Genomic DNA, 27662 nt, shown 5'->3' with positions numbered 1-27662 from the left:
CCTAACAGAGCCTGTCACAAAGTAGGTTCTTAAATATTTCATGAATGAATGAAAGGATGAAAAATAAAACAGGACTTGTAAGTTTAAAACTTCAACCACGTTAAGAAGAACAAAATCACACATACTTCTGGTTATACGTGCACAAGGGTGTGTCAGATATTGTTCAAGGCTCTGATGATAGAGTGATGAATGAAAAAGATGAGTTTCTTGCCCACGTGGAACATAGTGGGGAAGTTAACAGAACAAGAAATTAAAGTGGAATAAATGGAAAAAGACCAGGGCCCAAGGTCCCAATTAGCGGGGAGGTCCAGGTAGGCTCGGGGTGAGGGTCAGGCTGACATCAGTGCACATGAATAACGGGAGGAGGAATGGCAGCTAGTCAAATGAAGAGGTGAGGATGTGTTTCTAGCAGAGGCTTCGGCATGTTCAAAGGCCCAGAGGCATAAGAATTCATAAGTCTCTCCTAATAAAGAGATTATCAGGTAGAAAGTTAAAACTTGATATCAAAGAAAACTTAGCATAACAATTTTGGCTCTCTGGTGAGCATCACATTTTGAAGTCTGGTGGTAGATGGATGTAATGGAAAAAGACCGCTTGCTTCTGTATATCCAGCAGTACTGGGTGGGCTGAAGCAAATATAAGTGTGGTTAACAAATGAATCCTAGGAAAAAGGGAGTTAAGGTGGCAGTAGCCAGCACTAAAACTTTTGGTCCTTCGTCTCAAGCAGGGAAGAATTTCAGTGAAGGTAGAAACTGGTAGGTACGAGGCAAACCGACACTGGTGATACGAGGGCAGAGAGCAGGCTCAACATGGGCAGAGCATTGCTACTATTACTGCTGGGCTGTGATTCTGCCAAGACGTTGACCTACATTTACTGAGTACTTACTGTATGTCAGTTGTTAATGTACAACTTTACACATTTGTTCCATATAAGTCTCACAAGACTCTTACCACAGAACTATCATCTCTAGGGACTTCCCTGGTGGTCCAGTGGTTAAGACTCCAAGCTCCCAATGCCGGGGGCTCAGGTTCAATCCCTGGTCAGGGAACTAAGATCCCACATACCACAACTAAACCCATGCACCACAACGAAGACCCAGCACAGCCTAAATAAATAAATATTTTTTAAAAATTAAAAAAAAAATGATCATCTCTAGTGGGACTGTTAAGGCTCAGAAGAGTTTAGGGACTTGGCCCAGGTCACACAGCTAGCAGAGGGACTAGAGCTCAAATTGTGTTCTGTTTGGCTCTCAAACACTTCTTTCTACTGGAGGTGGTCTAATATGACATGACAGATACAGGGCTAGAATCGAGTTCTTCCTTTTCCCTCTCAAATTTGTTCACATTGCACCTCTCAGATCGTTTACCATTTTCTATTTAGCACGGTACAGGCTGTTGGTTGGCATTCTTTACCTAGTGGGAGACAGAAATCTTCATTTTTTGAAGAGTTTGAGTCATGTCATCAGTGACCCCTTCTTTTACTGGGTTACTGTAGTATTTTGTTAATTTTTTTTTTTAAGCTGACATTCTTTTCTTGTTTTATTTATTTATTTATTTATGGCCACACGGTGCGGCTTGTGGGATCTTAGTTCCCCAAGCAGGGATCGAACCCGTGCCCCCTGCAGTGGAAGCATGGACTCCTAACCACTGGACCACCAGGGAATTCCCAGTGTTCCATTAATTTTGAATGTAGAAGTATTAAGAGGCAGTCTGGAAATTTCTATAGGTTCCAGATATAGTCCTCCCTACCCCATTATATGGCAGCAAATTAATTCCTATTCACAATCAGGATAAATCCCTTTCTGACTTATTGGCATAAGGAGCCCCAAGCAGTCAGCTGGTAGTCATAACTTCCAATTCAGTAGGAACGATATTGTGTCCCTCGGTGGAAGCTTGCTCCTTTGGGGAGTAAGACCCTAAAATTCTGTGAATAGGTTAAGATGGAATGCTGATCCCGTCTTGATTTTCAGGCCTGGCTATGGGAAAAAAATGCTGGTTTCGGAATCAAAGCATATGTTGCATCCTGTAGGACAGTACATCAAAAGTCACTCTGTGTCTTCACCTTTCTATCAGGCCAGCTGCTTTTGGGGGTGACAGGTCGTGGTAAGACCAGTGAATTCCCACTGCCACACTTCTTTTGCCGTGAAATGAGTTACTTGATCAGAAACATTGTGGAAATCCCATGGTAATTCTGTAAGCCCATAGATGGTGGTGTTGGCAGAAATGCTACAGGCAGGGTAGGAAAATCCATACCCAGACTGTGTGTCTATTCCACTGAGGACAAACTGCTCCATGGCGAAGGGTCCAATGTAATTAACCTGCTATCATGTGGTGCCTTGTTTCCCCAAGGAATAATGTCATATTGAGAAACCAAAGTAGGTCTCAGCTGAGGACAGGTTAGGAATACAGCAGCGCAGCCATTTCAGCCTTGGCGAGGGGATGCCCATAGTATTTAGCCCAAGCGTAGCTTCTATCCTCGCAAGTAAAGCAAATCTGTACACAGGCCATTGAGCAAATACTGGGGTGACTAAGGAAAGAGGCTGACGTTCACAGATGGCTCACCTGAATCAGGTGGACAATTTCCACTGCAGATGCCCTGTGGTGTACGTTCACATGGAATACAAATATCTTCACAGCGTCACCCTGTGAAATCCATTCAAATACCTGTTCTCTAAACCTTTGTCACCAGTTTCCAATCCTGTTCCTTCCAAGTCCCTGGTCATTTAACTAGCCGTTAGCTACTTGCCTATGAAGCTGTGTAGGCCTATATCTCTTGGGAGTCTCATTGTCTAGACAAACGTATGGCTTGAAGTTCTGCCCACAAAGACTTCCCTTCACCACTAGACTAGTCCTACAGCAGTCCAGTTGGTGCCATAATTTTGTCTTAAAAGGAGGCTGTTTTTTTCTTCCTTCTTTAACTGATCAGAGGAAAATAGCCCATGAGGCCATGGATGTGAACTGAGGGAAGGTGGCCATGCAGCAGGAGTGGCCGTAAGAATCCGAGCCACCTGTTCATGCAGCTTGCTTCAGGACAGCTGAGGCTGGTACCTTACATCCTGTTCACATTTAGTGACAGACTGCTTCTGGGCATGTGCAATCTTATTACTCGCTTCGGGCATCCAACGTCTTGCAGTGCACAGCTCAGTAGCAGGCTAGGAGCTGTTCTCAAAGAGATAAAAGGTTTTTTTTGCAGAAGATATGGCTGTGCTCCCGAACCCTAGAGAGGTCTGTAATTTCCAGTTGAGCCCCGCATGGCATTCGCATTTGCCACAGACACTGCAGTTAGACTTGCTGGGTCAAAAGAGCCCTAGGGGCAGAGCGGTTTGCACCACAGCCTTCCTCGATGTAGAACCTTCTCTTGCTCTGACTGCACTGCAAATTGGCAGCCTTACCAGTCACTTGGTAAATGGGTCAGAGTGGCACAGTGAAATGGGGCGTATGTAGCTTCTAAGACCCCAAAAAGTCACCAAGCATTGTACGAGGTGTTGTGGAAGGTGACCTGGGGGGAGTGACTTGTCTTTCATTTTGGAGGCTATCTTGCAACATGCTCCAGACGCCTGAAGCTCCAGAAACCTGAGAGGTGGTTACACTCCTGAATTTTCATGGGGTTTATATCCACCTTCTGGCACTATTCCCATTGCATCCATCTGGTTTTCTTTCAATTTCCATCCAGCATGGTATAGTATGTTTCTTCTTTCATCCAAAAGAGACTGTTTCTTTACTTCTGTTTCCAGATCTTCAACTCATTTTATCTCTAACTTAGAATCATTTAAAACTGAATCAACAAACATTTGCTGAATGTCTATTATGTGCCAGGCATGGGTGTGGGAGGCACTTGCCTTAGTTTAAGAGAGAACATAGTTCCTGTGTTAAAGGAGAATGTCAATGATAATGCTGACAAGGGCTATGGCAGAGAAAAGCGGAAGGTGTTATGGAAACACACAGGAGGGGGAGTGGTCAGGAAAGGCTGCCAGAAAGAGGTGATCTTTAGGCTGAGTTCTAAGGATGAGTGGGGTTCAGTCAGTGAAGCCAGGAAGGGATCGAACGGGTTTCCAAGTAAGGGGAGAAGGACATGCAAAGCCTGGACATGGAGAAGGGCAGCCCCTATAGTGATGTACAATCAATCTTCTTTTACTTTCAGTTACCCTTCTGGTTCCTACCCATTCTCTATCCCACTTTGGTTCCCATTCCTTCCTAAACTATCACTCAAAAGATTGTGGTAAGTTCTATGAAGACAACTTAGGTTCACTAGATTTTGGGGAAAAACACCTTTTCAGACCCCTTATTTGCTTGGGGACACAGTACTCAGGGTCCTAATTAAATAACTCAGCTTTGGGCTTCCCTGGTGGTGCAGTGGTTGAGAGTCCGCCTGCCGATGCAGGGGACACGGGTTCATGCCCCGGTCCGAGAAGATCCCACATGCCGCGGAGCGGCTGGGCCCGTGAGCCATGGCCGCTGAGCCTGCGCGTCCGGAGCCTGTGCTGCGCAACGGGAGAGGCCACACAACAGTGAGAGGCCCGCGTACCGCAAAAAAAAAAAAAAAAACAACTCAGCTTTAAGCTTTGACCTTTCTTGCTTAAACATCTTATTCCTTCATCTCTCCGTCTCCCTGTTATTCTTGACTCTGCAAATAATTACCTATCAGTTTCTGATAATAAGAGTTAGTCTAGAGGCACAGTATCCTTCATTCTAGTAAAATCACTCAGGTTTCAATAGGACGCACATATTAATAGGTCTTTCCTATTGTTACTATGCAAGTCATAAAACATTAAGTCCCAAAAGAGCAGGATTTGAAAGAAATTGGAATATAGAAAAAATTCCATAAAAACGTCATTAAATATGGGACAGGCTTTCCAAACTAGTACAGTGTTTTACAGCTTTCCCAAGGGTCATTCTGAAATGACTCCATTGTAAGAAAGGCTAATAAGTTTTCCACTAAATTAACTTAACGTGTTTCTATTACGTAGCTATACAAGGACAGGAGCTTGGGGATATGTGAGTTGGGAGACAAGAAGTACTAAAAAGACTCAAGGTAAAATCCCTGACCTAAAGCAAATTTCAATGTAATAAAGAATTGAGAGAAACATATACAAATTGCTTTTTATTTATTTCTAAAGAGAATAGGCTTAACCATGATTTAATATTATAAAGCCATAGCCTATTAACTTTAAAAGAACCTAATAATTATATTTACAAATTACTTAAACTAGCACACATGTACCAGCCACATCATCAATAAAGTGTTACAAGCAAGGAAGAGGGGCTTCCTGGTGGTGCAGTGGATAAGACGCCACGCTCCCAGTGCAAGGGGCCCAGGTACGATCCCTTGTCGGGTAACTAGATCCCACATGCATGCCACAACTAAGAGTTTGCATGCCACAACTAAGGAGCCCACGTGCTGCAACTAAGACCGGGTGCAGCCAAATAAATAAATAATATATATATTTTTAGAAAGTGAGTGTATAAGCAAGGTAGAAGGGTAGGTTATACATATTTCTGTTTTAACGATGAGAGTATAATCATTTTACGTCTACCAAAAAGTATATTTCAGAATCTAGTTTTAGACAATTATAGTGTAAAAATAAGCATATACATCACTACACCCTAATCAAATTATCAACAAATTAATTGGCTATTGAGCGAAAATAATAGGTACCTGAAAAACAAGAATAGTCACTTGACTAAAACCATGAACATGTCTGAGCAGTGACGATGCACTCATAAAAACTGACTGATCACCAGCTGTAGGGTAGTTTCTGTCCGTTGTCTGACAGACTGTCTGTGGCATAGCACCTGTCGCTGGAGGAGGCCATCAAAAAGACGTGACTGCCAGTTGACCCTGGCACCTGGAGGCTCCCCACCTGCTCCCCTAGCCTTGGATGCTGTATTCTGCTTGCTTTCCCTGCTCCCAGCAGCTGCTCCAAGGATCCAGTCTTGAAACACAAATACAGTGTTGAGGCTCCCTGGACTGTGTACGTGACTGAAGCCAGTTAAGGTCTCTATATAAACTTTTAAGATTCTGGCAGGTAGGTGTGGAGTCCTACTGGTTTTGTGGCCGCCCGAGACAAGCCTTGTAAGTAAGTTCCCTTGCTTATTAAAACTGCCACCTACCAATCTGGCGTGGCTGCCTCTTTCTTCGGCCTCTCCCTACCCTCTGCATATGTGGAGGCATGTTTCAGATTTCACCCAAGAAGCTCCCGAGGAGGTGGCAACCGAATTATCTGTATACACGCACTTCAGGGAGTTTTTGCAAAATTACAAACTTGCACAGGAACCAGGTTTCTTAGGAGAACAGAAGTAGAGTGTCAAGTAATCTTTAATAAAACAGTGATTTTCATTTGTGACTACCAATTTAGCAATCTGTAACAACTCATTTTAGTGGGTTACTGGTAAGCAATGCTTTTTGGCCCCCAAATTGACATGAAAATCTACAAAACTGTGCATCGTTTACTAATGGGAACTAAAGAAAGGGCTTTCATTTTTGGATCAGCTCATGACCCATGAGAAGGCAATGCGTTAACAGCCTCTGTGTCTCCTAATCGAGGCTAACTTCTCTGCTGCTCATAGGTATTACAAGAAGGCAGGAGGAAGAGGATACCCAATTTTTTGGTTGATGCAGATTCCATCTCTGAGTTTAGAGATAAAAGATGAGTGATTTGGGCTTCCCTGGAGGCGCAGTGGTTGAGAGTCCGTCTGCCGATGCAGGGGACACGGGTTCGTGCCCCGGCCCAGGAAGATCCCACATGCCGCGGAGCGGCTGGCCCGTGAGCCATGGCCGCTGAGCCTGCACGTCCGGAGCCTGTGCTCCGCAACGGGAGAGGCCGCAGCGGTGAGAGGCCCGGGTACCGCAAAAAAAAAAAAAAAAAGATGAGTGATTCATAAAATATCTACCTACCATTTTTATTTTTCAGGAGGTCTCTGTTTCATGTGCCAAAGAATAAGGTTTTGTTTTTTTTTAAATCTTAAACTGTCTTCTTTCAGTGATTAGCAATTCCACCTAAATAATATCTTCAGTGTTGTTTTCAGCTTCGTTAGTTTTCATCGTCTTTTGGCCTTTAAAAGTATTTTTAGTGTCTTCAAAAGTTACTTTGAATAGAGGACTCATAGTTTTCTTAACAACACTTTGCTAATATGTGCATTTCATAGCCTCGTGGGTTGACTACAACAGATTCAAGCTATAAATGGCTTTCAAACAGGTTTTAGCACACAAATATACATTAATGTATAAATAAAAAATAGAATTCTTTTTCCATCAATGCTCTTGATTTGTGCTATGGATATATTCTTTAAGAGCAGTATGTAAACTATAAACCAAATTGTATGTTCCTATTAAACAATGGTTCTAGTAAGGGATTAGGAGATTTTCACATCACCTGGGATACTCTTAAACTGCCGACTTTAATGACAGTTTCAATTAGTTGAAAAGGGGCTCAGAGAACTCCTGGTAAGCATGCCCCTTCCTCTCGTCAACTTCCCGCCTCACAAAACAAATGGCCAGAGACTTGCTGCCCAGGAGGTGACGAGGATGGTTACCTGTATACTCCCCACAAGGATCGATCCCCTCAGGCCGATGTTCTTGCTGATGTCAGTCTTCACATTCTCTAACTGAGGTCTGGCCGTCTTCAGAGGACAAAGCCTTGCAAGGTGGCTGTTTCTGATCTCAAACCCGAGGTGGGCATCCCTCTGCTCCTCATTTGTAGACATCCAGATTAAACTTCCCTCAAATCTCAATTCCAAGCATCCCATATCCTGACCACCACTTCTTATCCTTCCAGCTCATTCCCTCTGGTATCCATACCCTAACAGCTCTCTGACCTCAACAGGACCTCCAAACTACTAAGCCCATGACCTTTTTCTATCCATCACTCAGTATGTGCCCCTTTCACTTAAATGACACAGTATCTTCCTTGTATACATCCTCAATTCCCTTGCTCTTCTGTTCCAACTTAAATCCAACTTTCCACCAGGTAGTGAATGTGGCTAGAAGGAAGAGGCATGCTAACTGGGTTCACTTGAAGTTCATGGCTCACATTGCAAGAAGGGCCCTCGGTGCTGCTTGACTGGTCAGTCACATCTCTCACTCTCCTAGGCGACTATTTCTTGGAATCTCACACTCTTTCCCCTTTCGCAGCTGATAACTCCAATTGCTTCTTTTATAGGGAAAATCAGAGTGATCAGAAGCTAACTTCCACATTCACTCATTGCAAAGGTCCCCCCGGGACGGTTTCTTCCAGACAGCCACATGGCTTTAGGGCTCTGCTCAACTGTCACCTTTTCGGAAGGGCCTTCCCTAGTTACTATCAAAACCAGCATTCTTTTTTTTTTTTTTTTAAGACAGTCATGTTTAATTACCTCACAACTGAAGCTGCCTTTGGGGCCAAGGGACAGGCTGTGAACCCAACACTCGAGCTGCACTCTAACCCTAGGTTTAGTCAACACGATTCTTTTCTCTACACAACAAGGTACAAACACAATATTATCTAAAATGCTACAAAGTTACAAAACTCCAAACAGAAAACGTATAGTACTGACTGTACAATAAAAGCCAAAAAAACAATGTACACGTTGCCAAGGTAACCTGCACGACCCACCATGTATACCAACACAACGCGGCGGGGGTCGGGGGGGGGGGGGTTCTGTGATGACCCGACAGAGTTGACTCTCAAGTTATGAGTTTCAGAGAGAGAGGGAGACATGGGTGTGTGTGTGTGTGTGTACAACATAAGTACACGTGAAAAGAACCATTTTGGGTATTTGGCCCTAGAGGTCAGAAAAGGACTCATGCAGGGGAGCACGGCCAGGCTAACAAGAACGGCAGTTGCGTAAAAGCACACTTTTCCCGTGGGACCCTGCAGGCCACCAGATGGGCCCCAGGTCATCTGTGGAATGGGAAAACATGCTCCCAGGCTGGGGCTGTACCACCTCCTGGAGCCCCCTGCTCCTCCCGGAGCCCCCTGCTCCTCCCTGCGGCTCTGCCACTAAACTGCCTGTCAGGAACTAGAAATGCGTAAGCTTTAGCCAGAAGACTGGAGGGCATCTTTATAAGCACGCCCCCAAACCAATAACGCTCCTGCAGCCGGAACTCTGCTGCCAGGGGAAACGTGGCAATTACTGCCTTCACCTTCGAGGCCTGCCCGGGTAAGGGATTTCTTTCCAACCGATCCTCCTTCGTCTAGAAAAGTGACAAAAGTGAGTTGGCGGGAATACAAGTCACAGGGCAGAGCTTCGGTGGCCCTGCGCACCGGGAGGAGTTGAAGCTGGAGCAGCTCCTGGGACTGCGGCGGCTGGGGGACCTGAGCCGAGGGGGACGCGACCTTCTCTTCCTCCATGTTGTAAATGAGATAAACGGAAACTGGCCCTAATCAGTCCCCTGTGAGACCCCGAAGTGATTCACCTTCTCCTCATCCGTGGGGGTGACCTGCGCCACATGGGAGGTGGTGGCAGCATTCTCCTGGGAGGGCTGAATCGCCTGGGGGGTGGCCGAGGCCAGGGGGCCAGCACAGTGGCGGCAGTGATCTGCTGGCCATCGATGTGTCCTCCGTCCGCGTGCTTCAGCACCTTCTCAGCTCCATCTGGATTCTCACACTCCACATATGCGTAGCCTGTAGACAGATGGGGGTGCATCCTTTCTACAGGCACGTCAATCATTTTAATTTTCCCGTAGGTGGAGAATATCTCCATATGATCCTCGGTCACATTCCTGGTGAGCCTTCCAGCGTGCACTTTGGTGGGTTTAGGGGAAGGGCTCCGCCGTTTCCTTTCCTTTTCATCTCTTTTGGGTGGTTTGGATTTGGAGCGGGAACGCCGCCTGCTGTCATGCCTGCGCCGAGAAGGGCTCGGAGAGCCAGGGGAGCTGCTGGAACTTCCGGAGTGGCTCGAGGCTGAAGAGGAGCTGCAGCCGCTGCTGGAGCCCGTGCTAAAACCAGCATTCTGGATTCCTTATCTGGCTTCATTTTTCTCCGTTACATTCACCACACCCGACATATAAACGTACTGTCTTTCCCCCAGTCCTCCACAAGCTCACTCTGCAGTGTAAGCTCTGTGAAAGCAGGGATTTTATGTGTTTTGGGCCTAGAACAGTATCTAGCAAGGATTAGTACTTATAAATACTTATTAACTGAGGAACAAACTATCCAAAGACAAAACATTTCATCTTTCTTAAAGCAGAAACACGATACTTTGCGTTGTAAAATTACAGTACTCGGTTGCCCTTGGAGTACTGCAGTCGATCCTCGCGGCCCACAAGAGTCCCCTCCCGGATGCAGCACGGTGTGGGGACGGCTGGGAGAAGGTGGTGGGTGTGCAGAGCATCTGACGTCTACTATTGGCTCGGCCGCTAATTAGTAACGTCATCCGGGGTGAGTCATTTAACCTCTCATTTCTAGCAGGGAATGCGAGAGAGTACTTTTATTTTTATCCAAAGAAAAGAGGTCCACCAAACACAAACCGGTAGAAATCACTCACCACGCACATCGAGAGCCTTTTTCCTTCCAAAGTTCATCAATGGGACTTTCACAGTGTTTATAATAAAATTTTATTTACAAGCTAATGGATCATGAACAGTTTTTATAGTAAATAAGCTGTTAGTAAATGAGTTTTTTTTTTCCATCAGAATAAAATCACTCTCAAAGTTCAAGATGGTAATCTTAAAGTCAATTCAACAGGATAGTCACAACGTTATAAAAATTTTCTTGCTATGCATGTGCAGGAAAAAAATGCCTAATTTAACCAAGAAAAACAAATTAAGGTTATGATTAGTCAATAATCATATGTGTTTTGAAAGTAGTGGTTTTTTAGAATACAAACAGAATAAGTACTTGATAATGTCCACAAATTAATGAAAACATATTCACATATATTACCTAGTGAAATGCGGTATCACTGCATTTGCCCAAGCAGTAAATTCAATACATCCTATATGTAAAAATACCACCAACACTCCCCGACCACAAACACACAAACACCAAGCCGTATTGTCAAGCAAAATATTTTTAATTAGTAGGCTGATCATAAATAAATCCACATAAAAGATTTAACAGAATTACAAAGAGTTTTGTGTTTCTTTTGTGGACTCAATTCGTAATATGCGTTAGTCAACCTCATTCTCTAACTGCCACCAAAAGAGTTGTCATCCAACAATGCAGCACAGTTTAAGCAATTCATATTCTGTAGTTACATTTTTACATTTTCTTTACAAATGTAACATTTATGTACATTATATATATATTGTTTTCTATAGTTCATGTACTGAAACTCTATTGTTTTTACAGGGAAAATACTGAATTCATTTAATGAATATGAATCATTCCTTGTTAAAAAGTAATTCATAGAAACAACACGGTACCACGGCCTTTTGGCATCTCTTGTCAGAGTTCAAGTCCAGAAATGTTATATTAATTATAAGAAAAGGGAAATTATCTAATATTACCTTATGACATATCATCCCACGTAACTACGTAAGTTTGCCGGCTTGCAATGAACAGAGCACTGTACTGCTGCACTACTGCAAACGTGTGGAAACCAATTCAAAATATACTTCGCGAAACAGCAGCATCTTTACCATTAATTTAGGATGAAGAAAATCTGTCAAGTTATTTCTTCCTCTTTACCTTTTGCCAAAGCCTCAGACCAGGTGCTATGCTACACATTGTCTCTTGTAACAACAAATGCCTACATTTCAACTCTCCTATGTGCTTCTCTGACAGATTACACTTTACCTAGGTTATAGACCATTTTCTTCTTATTCAATTTTATTCCACTTCACTTACAAATCTGCTGCTGAATGTGAAGCAAAAATTCATAGTAAGAGAATGCGGCTTCTGTCCGGTCTTCAATCAAATGTTGAAAAAATTCTGTTTTGGCAGGACTCTCATCTCTGAAGAAGAAACAGGGGTTTTTATCTATAATGCATACTATTAAAAAGAATACTTATACATCAAAAAAAATGACTAATTCACAGGAACTTGAAAATGAATAGGGGATGTTAATCAAGTAATAGCATTCTACCACTGGAAGGTATTTTGATATTATTATTTAAAATTTGCTTTTGAAGACAAACAATTTCACAAAGACTGGACAGGATAAGACAATTTCATAATTACGTTATAGAAGTACTTACTTTACCACGTGAAGAATTGGGTTTAATGGTCTGTTGTCTCTAAGCCAGGTTATAAAGGATCTAGCTCTTTCTGATGAAAGGGTGTCTAGCTCTGGAAGATGTGTCTGGTAAAAAATGTAATTAGGAGATTATTTCCTTTCTCAGAGACTTAGGCAGTGTTAGGACTCAATCATGACTGCCACTATCACCAACCAACTGCCAGCACTCGACCCCCAGCCCAAACAGCAGCAACCAAACACGTGAAATTTACACTGTCGATACATCTGGTTATGTTTTTCTAAGTCACAGATACACGTACTGATAAGTATGTGACTGACATTTTACCTGAATACTATACTTTTTTCCAGACAAGTCAATAAAACATACACAATGATTAGTATCTCACATATATTGCTACACTTTGTATGTTTCTTCTAAAGGAAGTATTCAAGAGAAGGGGGCTATCACTAAGCTCCAATTTCACTTATAAACAACTATACATTATACCCTATTCTAATAATAGGCATTCTTAGGGAATTTTATGTTTTCTTTAGTTCTTAAAATTTAAGGGCAAGGAATTTTAAAGAATAGTGTGAATGTGTAAATATATTTAAACACTATATGCAAGACTATTTTAGATACCTAAAAAGTCTATTCTTTGCGCATTATTCTCTCTTCAGGTTGTATTCTTTTTAACAGATGCATAGATATTATTTATTTAATGCTACAAGTATATGTGTACCTATAAATACTTCCATGAATATACCTATAGGATATATTCTTAGGAGTAAATAATTTACTGTTTTATACACTGTGTGATTTTAATTTGAACAGATATTGTCAAACGATCCTCCAAAAGACTGTGTAAATGTAGAGTCCAATCAATAGTATTTGACAGGCCTGTTGACCTATTCCCTCTGCATTACTGCCTGTTATCAAATTTAAAAAAATTTTACCAGCTGGCAAAAATCTGATAAATGAAAGAAATGCTACACTGTTATTTTGTTTTCTTAATTACAAATGAAGTTGAACACTGTTTCATATGGCCACTACTGTATCTTCTGCCCATGAATTACCTGTTCAAATCATTCCTCATTTTTCTTTTCTTATTTGAGGGAGTGTGGGTGTCCTTTTCTTAAAGATTTGTAAGAGAACTTCTTATCCTAGAGAAATAAGCCCCTTCCCAGTCATATGAGTTACCGATAATCTTCTGATTTGGTTGTCTTTTGGCTTTATTTATTTTACCAGATAGAAATGTTTTATTTTTATGCTCTCAGATTCTTTAACCTTTTCTACCACTGACTTACAAAGGCCTTACCCATTTTAATATAATAAATATTATTTTTCTAATATTCCACTTTTTCAGTGATTTGAAATGCAATCTTTACCGCATTCTATTTTTCATGAATTAGATCCATTTCTGTACTCTGTTCTGTTCCACTGATATGTTTATTGTGCCAGTATTACAGTGCATAGATACAGCTATAAAATAAGGTTTACTATTTTATTTAGCAGGACCTGTTTTTCACATGATTTCCCCGTTGCTGATAGTATTCTCTCTTTTCAAACTTTTCCTTATTATCCTCATTTGTTGAGTCTTAGAAATGAACTCTGGGATTAATGTGTCAAATTAAAAAAAATAAATCAAACAGCAAATGTGGTAAGAATCACATTGACTTTATATTCATTTAGGAGAAAGGATATATTTACAATAAGGTAGGCCTTTTCCATTAAGTATAGAGAACTGCTTTCAGAATCATATTTCTTTGGTACTAACACACATACAGTAAAGGCCTACTGAAGAAATTATGTTTATTATCAGCAAAATAATTTCAATTAGAGAAGTTAAAGCTGTTGGAAAACAGTCTGGCAGTTGCTCAAAAAGTTAAACTTAGAGTTTACCATATGACCCGGCAATTCCACTCCTAGTTACATACCCAAGAAAGCTTGAAAACAGATGTTCACACAAACACTTCTACATGAACTGTTCATGGCAGCACTATTCACAACAGCCCCAGAGTAGAAATAACCTAAATGCCCATGAACAGATTACTGGATAAACAGAATGTGGTATATTCATACAATGGACTATTATTTAGTCATAAAAAAGAATGAACTACGGATACATACTACAACATGGATGAACCTTGAAAATACTGTGAGAAGTAAAAGAAGTCAAACACAAAAGGCTGCATATTGTGTGATTGCATGTACTGTATATGAATTGTCCAGAACAGGCAAATCCGTAGAGATAGAAAGTAAACTAGTGGTTGCCACGGGAAAACAGAAAGGAAGAACTGGGATTAGGAACCAAGATGGCAGAGTAGAAGGACGTGCTCTCACTCCCTCTTGCGAGAACACCAGAATCACAACTAGCTGCTGGACAATCATCGACAGGAAGACACGGGAACTCACCAAAAAAGGTACCCCACATCCAAAGACAAAGGAGACGCCACAGTGAGATGGTAGGAAGGGCGCAATCACAGTAAAATCAAATCCCATTACTGCTGGGTGGGTGACTCACAGACTGGAGAACACTCATACCACAAAAGTCCACCCACTGGAGTGAAGGTTCTGAGCCCCACGTCAGGCTTCCCAACCTGGGGTCCGGCAACGGGAGGAGAAATTCCTAGAGAATCAGACTTTGAAGGCTAGTGGGATTTGATTGCAGGACTTCAACAGGACTGGGGGAAATAGACACCACTCTTGGAGGGCACACAGAAAGTACTGTGTGCATCGGGACCCAGGGGAAGGAGCAGTGACCCCAGGGGAGACTGAACCAGACCTACCTGCTAGTGTTGGAGGGTCTCCTGCAGAGGCGGGGGGTGGCTGTGGCTAACCATGGAGACAAGGACACCGGCAGCAGAAGTTCTGGGAAGTACTCCTTGGCGTGAGCCCTCCCAGAGTCTGCCATTAGCCCCACCAAAGAGCCCAGGTAGGCTCCAGTGTTGGGTTGCCCCAGGCCAAATAACCAATAGGGAGGGAACCCAGCCCCACCCATCAGCAGTCAAGTGGATTAAAGTTTTACTGAGCTCTGCCCACCAGAGCAACAGTCAGCTCTACCCACCACCCATCCCTCCCATCAAGCCTCTTAGACAGCCTCATCCACGAGAGGGCAGACAGCAGGAGCAAGAAGAACTACAATCCTGCAGCCTGTGGAACAAAACCTACATTCACAGAAAGGTAGACAAGATGAAAAGGCAGAGGGCTATGTACCACATGAAGGAACAAGAAAAAACCCCAGAAAAACAACTAAATGAAGTGGAGATAGGCAACCTTCCAGAAAAAGAATTCAGAATAATGATAGTGAAGATGATCCAGGACCTCGGAAAAAGAATGGAGGCAAAGATCGAGAAGATGCAAGAAATGTTGCATCTAGAAGACCTAGAAGAATTAAAGAACAAACAAACAGAGATGAACAATACAATAACTGAAATTAAAACTACACTAGAAGAAATCAATAGCAGAATAACTGAGGCAGAAGAACGGATAAGTGACCTGGAAGACAGAATGGTGGAATTCACTGCTGTGGAACAGAATAAAGAAAAATGAATGAAAAGAAATGAAAACAGCCTAAGAGACCTCTGGGACAAAATTAAATGCAACATTCGCATTATAGGGGTCCCAGAAGGAGAAGAGACAGAGAAAGGACCCGAGAAAATATTTGAAGAGATTATAGTCGAAAACTTCCCTAACATGGGAAAGGAAACAGCCATCTAAGTCCAGGAAGCGCAGAGAGTCCCATACAGGATAAACCCAAGGAGAAGCACACAGAGACACATAGTAATCAACTTGGTAAAAATTACAGACACAGAAAAATTACTGAAAGCAGCAAGGGAAAAACGACAAATAACATACAAGGGAAATCCCATAAGGTTAACAGCCGATTTCACAGCACAAACTCTACAAGCAAGAATGGAGTGGCATGATATACATAAAGTGATGCAAAGGAAGAAACTACAACAAAGATTACTCTACCCAGCAAGGATCTCATTCAGATTCGATGGGGAAATCAAAAGATTTACAGACAAGAAAAGCTAAGAGAATTCAGCACCACCAAACCAGCTCTACAACAAATGCTAAAGGAACTTCTCTAAGTGGGAGACACAGAGAAGAAAGAACCTACAAAAACAAACCCAAAACAATTAAGAAAATGGTCATAGGAACATACACATCAATAATTACCTTAAACATGAATGGATTAAATGCTCCAACCAAAAGACACAGGCTTGCTGAATGGATACAAAAACAATCTATATGCTGTCTACAAGAGACCCACTTAGACAAAGATACTACAAAAAAAGAAAATTACAGACCAATATCACTGATGATTATACATGCAAAAATCCTCAACAAAAACCTAGCAAACAGAATCCAACAACACATTAAAAGGACCATACACCACGATCAAGTAGGATTTATTCCAGGGATGCAAGGATTCTTCTATATACATAAATCAATCAATGTGATACACCATATTAACAAATTGAAGAATAAAAACCATATGATCATTCAACAGATGCAGATAAAGCTTTCGACACAATTCAACACCCATTTATGATAAAAACTCTTCAGAAAGTGGGCAGAGAGGGAACCTACCTCAACATAATAAAGGCCATATACGACAAACCCACAGCAAACATCATTCTCAATGGTGAAAAACTGAAAGCATTTCCTCTAAGATCAGGAACAAGACAAGGATGTCCCCTCTTACCACTATGTAGTATTCAACATAGTTTTGGAAGTCCTAGCCTTGGTAATCAGAGAAGAAAAAGAAATAAAAGGAATACAAATTGGAAAAGAAGAAGTAAAACTGTCACTGTTTGCAGATGACATGATACTATACATAGAGAATCCTAAAGATGCCACCAGAAAACTACTAGAGCTAATGAGTGAAATTGGTAAAGTTGCAGGATACAAGATTAATGCACAGAAATCTCTTGCATTCCTATACACTAATGATGAAAAATCTGAAAGAGAAATTAAAGAAACACTCCCATTTATCATTGCAACAAAAAGATAAAATACCTAGGAATAAAACTACCTAGGGAGACAAAAGACCTGTACGCAGAAAACTATAAGACACTGATGAAAGAAATTAAAGATGATACCAACAGATGGAGAGATATACCATGTTCTTGGATTGGAAGAATCAATATTGTGAAAATGACTATACTACCCAAAGCAATCTACAGAATCTATGCAATCCCTATCAAAGTGCCAGTGGTATTTTATATGGGACTAGAACAAAAAATCTTAAAATTTGTATGGAGACATAAAACACTCCGAAGAGCCAAAGCAGTCTTGAGGGAAAAAAATGGAGCTGGAGGAATCAGGCTCCCTGACTTCAAACTATACTACAAAGCTACAGTAATCAAGACGATATGGTACTGGCACAAAAACAGGAACATAGATCAATGGAACAAGATAGAAAGCCCAGAGAGAAACCCACGCTCCTATGGACAACTAATCTATGACAAAGGAGGCAAGGATATACAATGGAGAAAAGACAGTCTCTTCAATTAGTGGTGCTGGGAAAACTGGAGAGCCACATGTAAAAGAATGAAATTAGAACACTCCCTAACACCATACACAAAAATAAACTCAAAATGGATTAGGGACTTAAATGTAAAACTCTTAGAGGAAAACACAGGAAGAACACTCTGACATAAATCACAGCAAGATCTTTTTTGATCCACCTCCTAGAGTAATGGAAATAAAAACAAAAATAAACAAATGGCACCTAATGAAACTTAAAAGCTTTTGCACAGCAAAGGAAACCATAAACAAGATGAAAAGACTACTCTTAGGAGAAAATATTTGCAAACGAATCAACAAAGGATTGATCCCCAAAATATATAAACAGCTCATGTAGCTCAATATTAAAAAAAAAAACAATCTAATCCAAAAATGGGCAGAAGACCTAAACAGACATTTCTCCAAAGAAGACATACAGATAGCCAAGAAGCACATGAAAAGCTGCTCAAGATCACTTATTTGTAGAGATGTGGATGGATCTAGAGACTGTCAAACAGAGTAAAGTAAGTCAGAAAGAGAAAAACAAATATCGTATATTAACACATGTATGTGGAATCTAGAAAAATGGTACAGATGAACCGGTTTGCAGGGCAGAAGTTGAGACACAGATGTAGAGAACAATCGTATGGACACCAAGTGGGAAAGTGGCGGGGTGGTGGTGGTGGTGGTGGTGGTGGTGGTATGAATTGGGCGATTGGGATGGATATGTATACACTGATGTGTATAAAATTGATGACTAATAAGAACCTGCTGTATAAAAAAATAAATTAAATTAAATTAAAAAAAAAAGAAAGGATAACTGGGGGATATAGGTTTCTTTTTGAGGTGAATGCTCTGAAATTAGATACTGGAAATCGTTGTAAACATTGTGAATATACTAAAAACTAATGCACTGTACACTTTAAAATGGTTAAAATGTGACTCATGGGAATTTTATCTCACAGAACAAATTTTAAACAAGTACACAAAATCCACTGACCATTTTCTGTGGTATTGATGCAAAATTCGGATACCCGAGCACATCCTCTATAAAGTTACTGTCACAGCTTTTTCCAATCCAAATGTAAAAAACCTAAAAATAACAATAACAAAATATTAAAACTCCCTAATCAGAAACCCAGTATAGCTACTTTTCTCAAAATTATCAAGCATAAAAGAGGCAAAGTATACTAACTCAAATCAAGTAGGAACAAACATGAAAGTAAAAAAGGAAACCTGTAACTGGCACATTTGGAATCTACATTCAGGAATCTAGAGTGGTTCATATCTTCTCTGCTTAAATGTCAAGGCTTCTCATAAAATATATTTTATTGCTTTCCTTACCTTTTTCCCAACAGGAATGTAATGCTTCAACCAGGATAACTGACTTTCTCTATATCCTACCCACTAGTTCCATCATTTCAATTACTGTCTCTGGACAGTAACTAATGCCTTCCACCCCTACCCTATTCCTGCCCCACCCCATACTGTGGCTATCAGAATCCCTTTCCTGCTCACAAGGCATCATTTATGAAGCCATCTTGCCCATTCTGACACGCTTCACCACCACCCTGTCCAATGACGTCTCCTGAACTCCTAATTATTAATGGCATTTCAGACAACGGATCAAGTTAAACTAGATAAATTCTTGAGGTCCCTTTGAATTTTATGATTCTTGATGGTAAAATCGTTGAAGACAGGAATTTATCTCTTTACTTCTCTTAAATAAATTGACCACCTGTGCCAGTTACCAATTTACTGCCTTTGAGTTCCTAATCCACCTTTCATTGCCTGATCTGTGATAACAGAGCTGGACCCTGTAAGTGTTTCTCCTTTTGCCAGCTGGAAGTGTTAAGCTTTTGTCAGTAGTGGGTGCTTACAGAGCCACAGTCCATAAGGAAAGCACCGTCTCGTGTCAGTTTCTCTGCAGACAATTTCTGAAGAGGTGGCTGAGGTACCACTCTGTCATTAACATGTATTGCACCCTGAAAAGAAAAAGATGGAATGTGAATGTACTTACATTACTATTATTACAGGCTGGAAGCTAATGGCCACTAGCTCTTTATGAAATACTGAAAAATGATACTTGAGAACTTTGTAGGATGCAAAAAATTACAGCTGACCTTTGAACAACATGGGTTTGAACTACATGGGTCCACCTATATGCAGTTCTTTTCAATAAATAAATAAATAAATACTACAGTACTACATGATCTGCAGTTGGCTGAATACAGAACAGAGGACACAGAGGACTGACTATAAAGTTACACACGGATTTTCAGTTGCACAGGGGTTGGTGGCCCTAACCCCCTCGTTGTTCAAGGGTCAACTATATTGATAATACATTACCACCTTGGCTGTAGAATCAAGATGCTCAGATGTATTTAAATTAGAAGATTCTTGAATGTATTCAAATTTAAAAGATAAAAACATGAATAAGTAAATGACCTGTCCATTTCCTTCCCTTCTGGGATCAGGATATGTTAAAACTATGACTACTAAATCTGCTGCAAAGGACTTTTTTACATTCCTCCAGTAACAAAATACAGAGATGATTCCAAATAGCAGAGTTTTAACACAAGGAAGAAAAAAGACATTACATATTTGCATATTAAAAATACTGTTGGGGCTTCCCTGGTGGCACAGTGGTTGAGAGTCCGCCTGCCAATGCAGGGGACATGGGTTTGTGCCCCGGTCCGGGAGGATCCCACATGCCGTGGAGCGGCTGGGCCCGTGAGCCATGGCCGCTGAGCCTGCGCGTCTGGAGCCTGTGCTCTGCAGCAGGTGAAGCCACGACAGTGAGAGGCCCACGTACCGCAAAAAAAAAAAAAAAAAAATACTGTTGGATACCAGATTTGGTTTACAATAATATAATCAAAGTTTCACTCTGATCACATCAGAAACAGTCAATATCTTCAAAATATAGATGAAACTGCCCACTCTATAGCATACCTTTGCAGTAAATGTAAGCAAACCCACAAGGTGAATTACTTCCCATATGAAACTATTTTTGAAAACTCTGTAACTATGACAGTATCTAATAGTCCTATTGTCCAATCAAATCCATAGTTAGTGTCCTTATTTAATGTATTATTACCACAGGGGAAAAACAGATGGAAGAAATTGCTAATAATACATTACTACCTTAGCTGTAGAATCAAGACACCCAAATAAATTTAAATTAAAAAATTTCAAACACATTGAAAAAACAAATCATACCTCATCTGTCAGTCTGTCTATCCTGTATAGGTTGGGATGAATCATTTTCATTAGATGAACAAGTGGCTGACACTTTATCTGACACATGGCATATACACGATCATCCAGGCGTGTGCTTGTACCAGTTCTAAATGCTTTCTACATGGAAAAACGATACACATTTTTCAGTAAAACATAAATATAGTGGACAAATATTAAAACAAATATATACCATCAGTCATGGAAAAAGCACAGCCTTCAAAGCAGACAGGCTTGGATTCAATTTTCAACTCTGACATTCAATAGGTAGGTATGTGAGCAAGTAACTCAGCTTCTCAAAGCTATACTGTCATCATAAGAAAAACAGGGAAAATACTACTCACCTCTCTAGGCTGCTGTAAGGATTAAATAAGATGATGTATATATAACACCTATTGTGGTGCCTAAGACTTGGGAAGATGTTCAATGAACAGTAGATCCTTTCCTTCAAGTCTCTTTCCAGGAGCACACACTACGAGTGCGCTATACGCACACCATTATTCAAGCTGCTCCCACATGTTAAACTGAGAGCATATGGCTGTATGAGACTCATCATGTATTTGTATACCGTCATTTCCCACTCACATTTTCCTGTTCAAAACTTTTCCAATGCTAAGCTGTGTAATTGGCTAATCAAATATTTAAAACCCCTCAGAAAACCTAGGTTTCATTTTTCACCTATGTATCAAGAATTTCAAAAGACTTTATTAAATCTAACAGTATATAGAGAACTACCTGTTTGAGAAGGGCCAAAACATAGAGAGGAAACAACTTGAGGGAGCTGGGTGCTATCAACCCAGAGTGCTGTAAATTTGAGACAGTTGAGCCGTATGCAGATAATGAATCCACTACGGCGTTCACTAAGGCGTCTCTTGCATCCGATAGACTTGATGAAATTGATCGATCCACAGCTATAAAGCAACCAAAATGAAAAAGAATTTAATCATTAGATGCCAATGAATACTATGAGATACAATTTACATGCAATATTTAAGAAAGCAACAAAAATTCCATTTTTAGGTTAGAAAAATACATTTCACTTGCTCCCTCAATTTAAAAGCATCTGGGCACTTCCCTAGCAGTCCAGTAGTTAAGACTTCCACTGCAGGGGGTGTGGGTTCAACCTCTGGCTGGGTAGCTAAGCTCATGTATATGCCGTGCAGAGCAGCCATTAAAAAAAAAAAAAAAATCGGCTCATTAGACAATTTTGGAACTAAATCTGAATAAATCTGACAATCAGAACAAATCTAGATTGTTTTGGACCTTTTTGTTTTAATCTTTTTAAGTCTAAAAACACTTAATTGCTATTGATATTAGAGAAGATGTACCATCCATCTACTTCTGAGAAAGCTCTGGGTATCTTTTCATTACTCAAACAATAGTCACGTGTATAAAGCATCGTTCTTTTCTGCATAAACAATGCAAGTTCTGCAATCTGAATTATCCCTTACGATCCTCTAATATCTTCTCTGTCAAAGCATTCCTTACTCAACAGAAAAAGAGGGCAAACTAAACACAGGTTCTCTAAATATAGACAATGAAGAGCCAGGTATCAGTGTGGAACTTATTTTCCTCCAGGTACATATTTTAGTAAAACAGAGATACAAATGCCCAAATATTAAAAATAAAACAATTGTTGAAAAATAGTTATAGTATAATTAATTTGAAATATAGGATAAAAATGATAATTAAAATATTGGGATCCTTAGTAAATGTTATTAAACTTTTTCCCAAAATAAGTACTAATGTTTACCTTTCTCCAGGACTACATGGAAAATAACAAGGTTCATTTTACCTCTACATTCATCTAAAAGGTGAATTCATTAAAAACAAAACACTGTGTTATACTAATTCTCCAAAGGAGTTTTTTAAACTTACATATAATAAAATTTACTTTTCAGAGTGTCATATATGTATGTCAAATGCATAGCCATGTAATCACTGCCACAATCAAGATCCATCATTCTAAAAGTATCCCCTGTGGCTGCCCCTTTGTAGTGAAATCCTCCCCCTGCTACCAACCCTGATAATCACTATCTATTCTTCATTCCCATAATTCTCACTTTTCCAGAATGTCATATAAATGGAATCATATGTATGTAGTCTTTTGAGTCTAGTTTCTTTCACTTAGCGTAATGCCTTTGAGAGTCACACCCATTCACATATCAACAGTTCGTTCCTTTTTATTGCCGAGTTATATTCCATTATACGGATGTACCATAATTTGTTCACGCATTCACCATTTGAAAAACGTCTGAGTTGTTACCAGTTATTAGTGATTATGAATCCCACACATAATTTTTAAACTAAAGAATTAATAAGAAATATAAGAACAGTCCAATTCACACTGTTGCAAATGTGGACGCGCAGGCTCAGAGGCCATGGCTCACGGGCCTAGCCGCTCTGCAGCATGTGGGACCTTCCCGGACCGGGGCACGAACCCGTGTCCCCTGCATCGGCAGGCGGGCTCTCAACCACTGCGCCACCAGGGAAGTCCAAAACATATACTTTTTAAATAAGGGATTTCTAGGGTAAAAAAAAATGCCCAGGTTTCAGTTTTTAGGACAGGAAAATATATTTCACCTGTTGCTTCACTTTTGTACTCACCCATGTTTGCCAGGAGGCAGATGGAAGCCTGTACATCAGCCCCTGCGTACACATCTGCTAGCGCACTGACCACTGGCAAGCAAAGTGTGTGCACTCTAATTCTCCGCTCACCTAATGAAAGGACGGATCCATGTCGTTGCAAAATCCATGAGACCAAGAAAGAAGGCAAGCAGACAGGTCAAAATATTATGCAAGCTATTGTTTCGATTGTATTAAATCACCTTTTAATTTTGATTTTGAAACGCAAAAACAAAGTTTTACAATAAACATGTTTTAAAGAAAATTAAACATTCTCCAAATCTGAACAAAGACGATGAACATATATTTTTTATATAGTCGAACATTAGGTTCTGGTTTTATCTTAATATCACTCACTCTAAATTATACGCAACATAATAAAATGTCAGAAAACTTAGACTATGAAATAACAAATGTAGGCCTGAAGTGGCATGCAGAATTTCTTATGTTATGGGGAAAGAAAGAATGCTCAGGATGACACAGGTAGATTTAGTATGAGTTATTATAATAGCATGATCCTGGGAATACAAATCTTCCACAAGTCAAAAAAGATATCTTTAAAGATTCAAAAATGAATATAAAAAAAAGAATGGAACATATATTTGATTAACTAATACAAATTCCATTACTTCCCACTGGTGTTCATTCTTTCTCCCTATTCTCCCAGCACGTGAAAGGAGGGGAGAATTACTGTTGCAGGTTATATTTCATTTCTGTTAACATTACCCTTGCTTGATGTATATAACAGGGCTGTCTGAAAGCACACTAAGGAAGTATCCGTCAAACTTTCTTCAATTGACAGCTGTACTGCAAATCCAGCATCAGGATTGATGTTGGCGAGGGATAACAAGTCAGTGGAACGGACAAAGAAGTTTCCATGAAAAGTGTGCATGGAAAGACCTACAGAAGAGAAAACTTGTTATAAAAGATGAGGTAACATTAGTATCTTTACCTCAGGCTAAAGCTACTTTCTTTTTTTTTTTTTTTTTTTAATTGCGGGATGCGGGCCTCTCACTGCTGCGGCCTCTCCCGCTGCAGAGCACAGGCTCTGGATGCGCAGGCTCAGTGGCCATGGCTCACGGGCCCAGCCGCTCCGTGGCATGTGGGATCCTCCTGGACCGGGGCACAAACCTGTGTCCCCTGCATCGGCAGGTGGACTCCCAACTCCTGTGCCACGAGGGAAGCCCTAAAGCTACTGTTTAAAATAAAAAATATCTCTGATTTTGAATCAAAAGGATAACTGGGGAGTAGTATTGGATTGTTGGTGGAGGTTCTAAAATATCAATTCAAAAACACCAAGGCAGGTTATATAAAAGGAGGCTACACATTTAACTTGTATTGACGATCTTATAATATTTTCCTATAGGTAATTTGAAGTCAGACAAAAAAGACCTAACGTACAAAATTAAACAAATGATGGTTACTATACAACTTACTTAAGAATAAAAATAAGGGATGAGAATCCCTCCAGCAAACATTCACATAAAAGAGATAATGTAAATTGAAGACCATCTGAATGATTAGGAAGGCAAAGATTATTAATCTGACGATTTTCACTTAAGATCTTCCCTATTCCTCAAATTCTTCTGAAATCACCTCCAACGTGGACTTTCTCGTGGGTTCTTTCTAGTAAAGCAAAACATTACCTTTGCCCACTTATTCAAATTGCTTAAAAAATTGGGCAATTATTTAATAACTATATTTAAAACAGGGTATAGCTAACTGGACCAAGCAGAAAATCGTTTATGATTATTATAGGTAGTCAAAGGTCATCAGTATATGAATGCTTATTAATTTTGACAAAAGTATATAATATAAAGTATAATTTATATAATTTCATACCTTTAGTACACCTTATTCTCATAACAGCTTCAAATCCAATTTTTCTTGTGAGGTATCGTTTTAGATCTTTTTGTAACTTTTCTGCTTGTGAAGGATTGTGAGTATAGTGGAAAGATGGGTAATAATAGATGCACCCTGCAGAATACTTGGACATGCAAGCTTTAGAAAGAAATATAAGTATTAGCTACAGAAACAATAATATTCTACTTGTCCAATAGCAGTGCACATTCTGTATTATGAAGAACTCTAACTCGTAGTGAAAAAAAAATAAAGTGGTCAAAATGGGGATAATACATGTATCTGAGAAACATAAACATTTGTAAAATATATAATAAATTTACTGTTGAGCAGAATGGTAAAGGAATTGTATTTGAAAAAAACAACAACAACCCATAATAGCATTTTATATGTGTATAGTGCTTTAAAGTTTACGGGTAATTTTCATAGACATTATCTAATTCACATCTTTCTCCCCAAACTATTGAGAACTCTTAGTAAAGAGTTTAGATTTAATTATATGCTAAAAATGTTTATGTAAACAGATAAACACAATGGTATCTCCTTACCTAGAGAAGCGAGATCAGAGTACTGTGAACTTAAAAGGAACAGATCCACTGCAGTCTGCTGCCCTGAGCAATCTAAAGCAAGTTTCTTATAAAAATCAGTTGCAGGGCCAAGATGCTGTACAACCTAAGTCAACAGGTCATAAAGTAAGAGCTAGAAACCTTGAATTATGCATATATTTCTGTCTGTTAAAATAAGAAGAGGATATCCTCTGTCCCCCTATCAAACTAAGGAGTTTTTAAAATGTCTAGGTAGTTGGCACAAATTTCCTATGAGGATAATAACAATCGCTAACATTTATAAAGCACTTATGTGCCAGCACAGATATTTAATATAGATTATTTAACCCTCATAATAACATATATCTCATAGAGTTACCAACATTTTACAGATGAAAGAACTGAGGCCAAAAAAATGATTATGTAACTTGACCAGTTACGTTGTCATTCAGTGGCAGATGCTGGAATATAATAAACCCAAGAAGTCTGGCTCCAGAGTGAGTGCTGTTACCCATTACTGTACGGATACTTTTACATAACAACATGAGAATAACAGATTAAGGCAAGTTTTTCCTGTTGGTATGAGGACACTTGAGTTGAGGAGGTGGCACCGGAGAAGAGTTAAGAATGCAAGAGCCGGGCTCCAAGTTCTTAATTACTATGCTACATTGCACAACAAAATGTTTCAATCTTCTTAACTGTAGTGTATGACTATTATATCAGAGTTTAAAACGGAAGAGATACTTAAGCTTTTGAGTCCCAGGCAGATAGAGAACATTTCTAGAAGTTAAATGAGAAAAAAAACCCTAAAACTGTATCAAAGAATCAGTAAACACTTTGCTCTGTTCAAAACACCTCAGTATTTTGTAATGGATTACAATATAGTGCTATTCTTCTTTAGCAAATTGGTAAAGAATAAAAAAGCAACAATACTTAATGGTGGCTAGAAGATGAGTCCTTAAGAGTACAGGTTGATAAAACCCCCAGTAAGTAGAATACAATAGTAATTTAAATACAGTTTACACTCATTGATCCAATTATTTCACTTCTAGGAATTTATCTTACGGAAAAAACGAACACGTGGCTAAAGATTTATAACACTATTAAACGTGTTTACTTCATACTCATAACTAGTTGTAATGGCATTTTCATACATATATAATTTGAGGTCAGAAAAAACTTATGTACAGAACAAAAATGATTGTCCCAGTTCATTTATTATTTGAAATAGGGATTAAAATACCCTGACCAAATCTTCATGTAAAACCCTAGTAATATTCAGCCTCATATTCTTTTTTTTTTTAATAGTGAAAACACTGGCGACAACTATTCAACAGCTAGCAGGCAATTAATTAAATCGAGTTTTTCACATTTACTAAAAAACATTTTTTTAGGAGAATTTTTAGGGACCTCAGAAGATGCTATGTACTCTTCAATGAAAAAAGTCATTTAAAAATATAGAATAATGTATGATACCCAGTTATGCTTATTTGTATAACTAAATGCTATTATCCTGACAGTGAGATAATTGACTTATAGTTGTTTCCACTTTCCAAGTTTTATACAATGATTTATATTACCTGTATAATAAAAAAGTTTGTTAGTATGTGCATGTTAAATTATAATATCTCAGATTTAGTAAGTATTATCACTTGTGAAATAGAAGTGGAGTCAGAAAATCAAGTCACATCTTTACCGTAAAATACTTAATAACTTTTGGCAAGACCATTTAATCTGTTTCCCCATTTGTAAAATGAAAGGGTTAGAGTAGATAATTTCTA

At 39.7% G+C, this 27662-nt stretch overlaps 2 protein-coding genes across 4 annotated transcripts in view; both read right to left on the bottom strand.

Moving 5' to 3' along the window:
- Window positions 1-8875: 8875 nt before the first annotated feature.
- On the bottom strand, window positions 8876-10353 carry LOC112397693 (RNA-binding protein with serine-rich domain 1-like). Its single transcript, XM_024741965.1, has 4 exons — window positions 10210-10353; window positions 9395-9930; window positions 9215-9314; window positions 8876-9172 (listed from the first exon to the last, which is right to left on the bottom strand). Exons 1-4 carry the CDS (start codon window positions 10351-10353, stop codon window positions 8876-8878), a joined length of 1077 nt encoding a protein of 358 aa, XP_024597733.1.
- Window positions 10354-10971: 618 nt separating this feature from the next.
- SEC24B (SEC24 homolog B, COPII component) overlaps window positions 10972-27662 on the bottom strand; it is a 70424-nt gene continuing 53733 nt past the window's right edge. For all 3 annotated transcript variants that reach the window (XM_024741939.1, XM_024741940.1, XM_024741941.1), the window contains 10 exons: window positions 25885-26008; window positions 25319-25477; window positions 24203-24376; window positions 23459-23569; window positions 21587-21762; window positions 20834-20971; window positions 19495-19599; window positions 18615-18707; window positions 12119-12222; window positions 10972-11875 (listed from right to left, as the gene is read on the bottom strand). In XM_024741939.1, coding sequence (XP_024597707.1) covers window positions 11761-11875; window positions 12119-12222; window positions 18615-18707; window positions 19495-19599; window positions 20834-20971; window positions 21587-21762; window positions 23459-23569; window positions 24203-24376; window positions 25319-25477; window positions 25885-26008 — 1299 coding nt within the window. In that variant the 3' untranslated portion in view covers window positions 10972-11760. The remainder of the gene's footprint in view (window positions 11876-12118; window positions 12223-18614; window positions 18708-19494; window positions 19600-20833; window positions 20972-21586; window positions 21763-23458; window positions 23570-24202; window positions 24377-25318; window positions 25478-25884; window positions 26009-27662) is intronic.

This window comes from Neophocaena asiaeorientalis, unplaced genomic scaffold (genome assembly GCF_003031525.2).
Source record: "Neophocaena asiaeorientalis asiaeorientalis breed wild unplaced genomic scaffold, Neophocaena_asiaeorientalis_V1.1 scaffold534, whole genome shotgun sequence".
Classification (NCBI taxonomy): Eukaryota; Metazoa; Chordata; class Mammalia; order Artiodactyla; family Phocoenidae; genus Neophocaena; species Neophocaena asiaeorientalis.
This window is presented reverse-complemented; position numbering and strand designations above follow the sequence as displayed.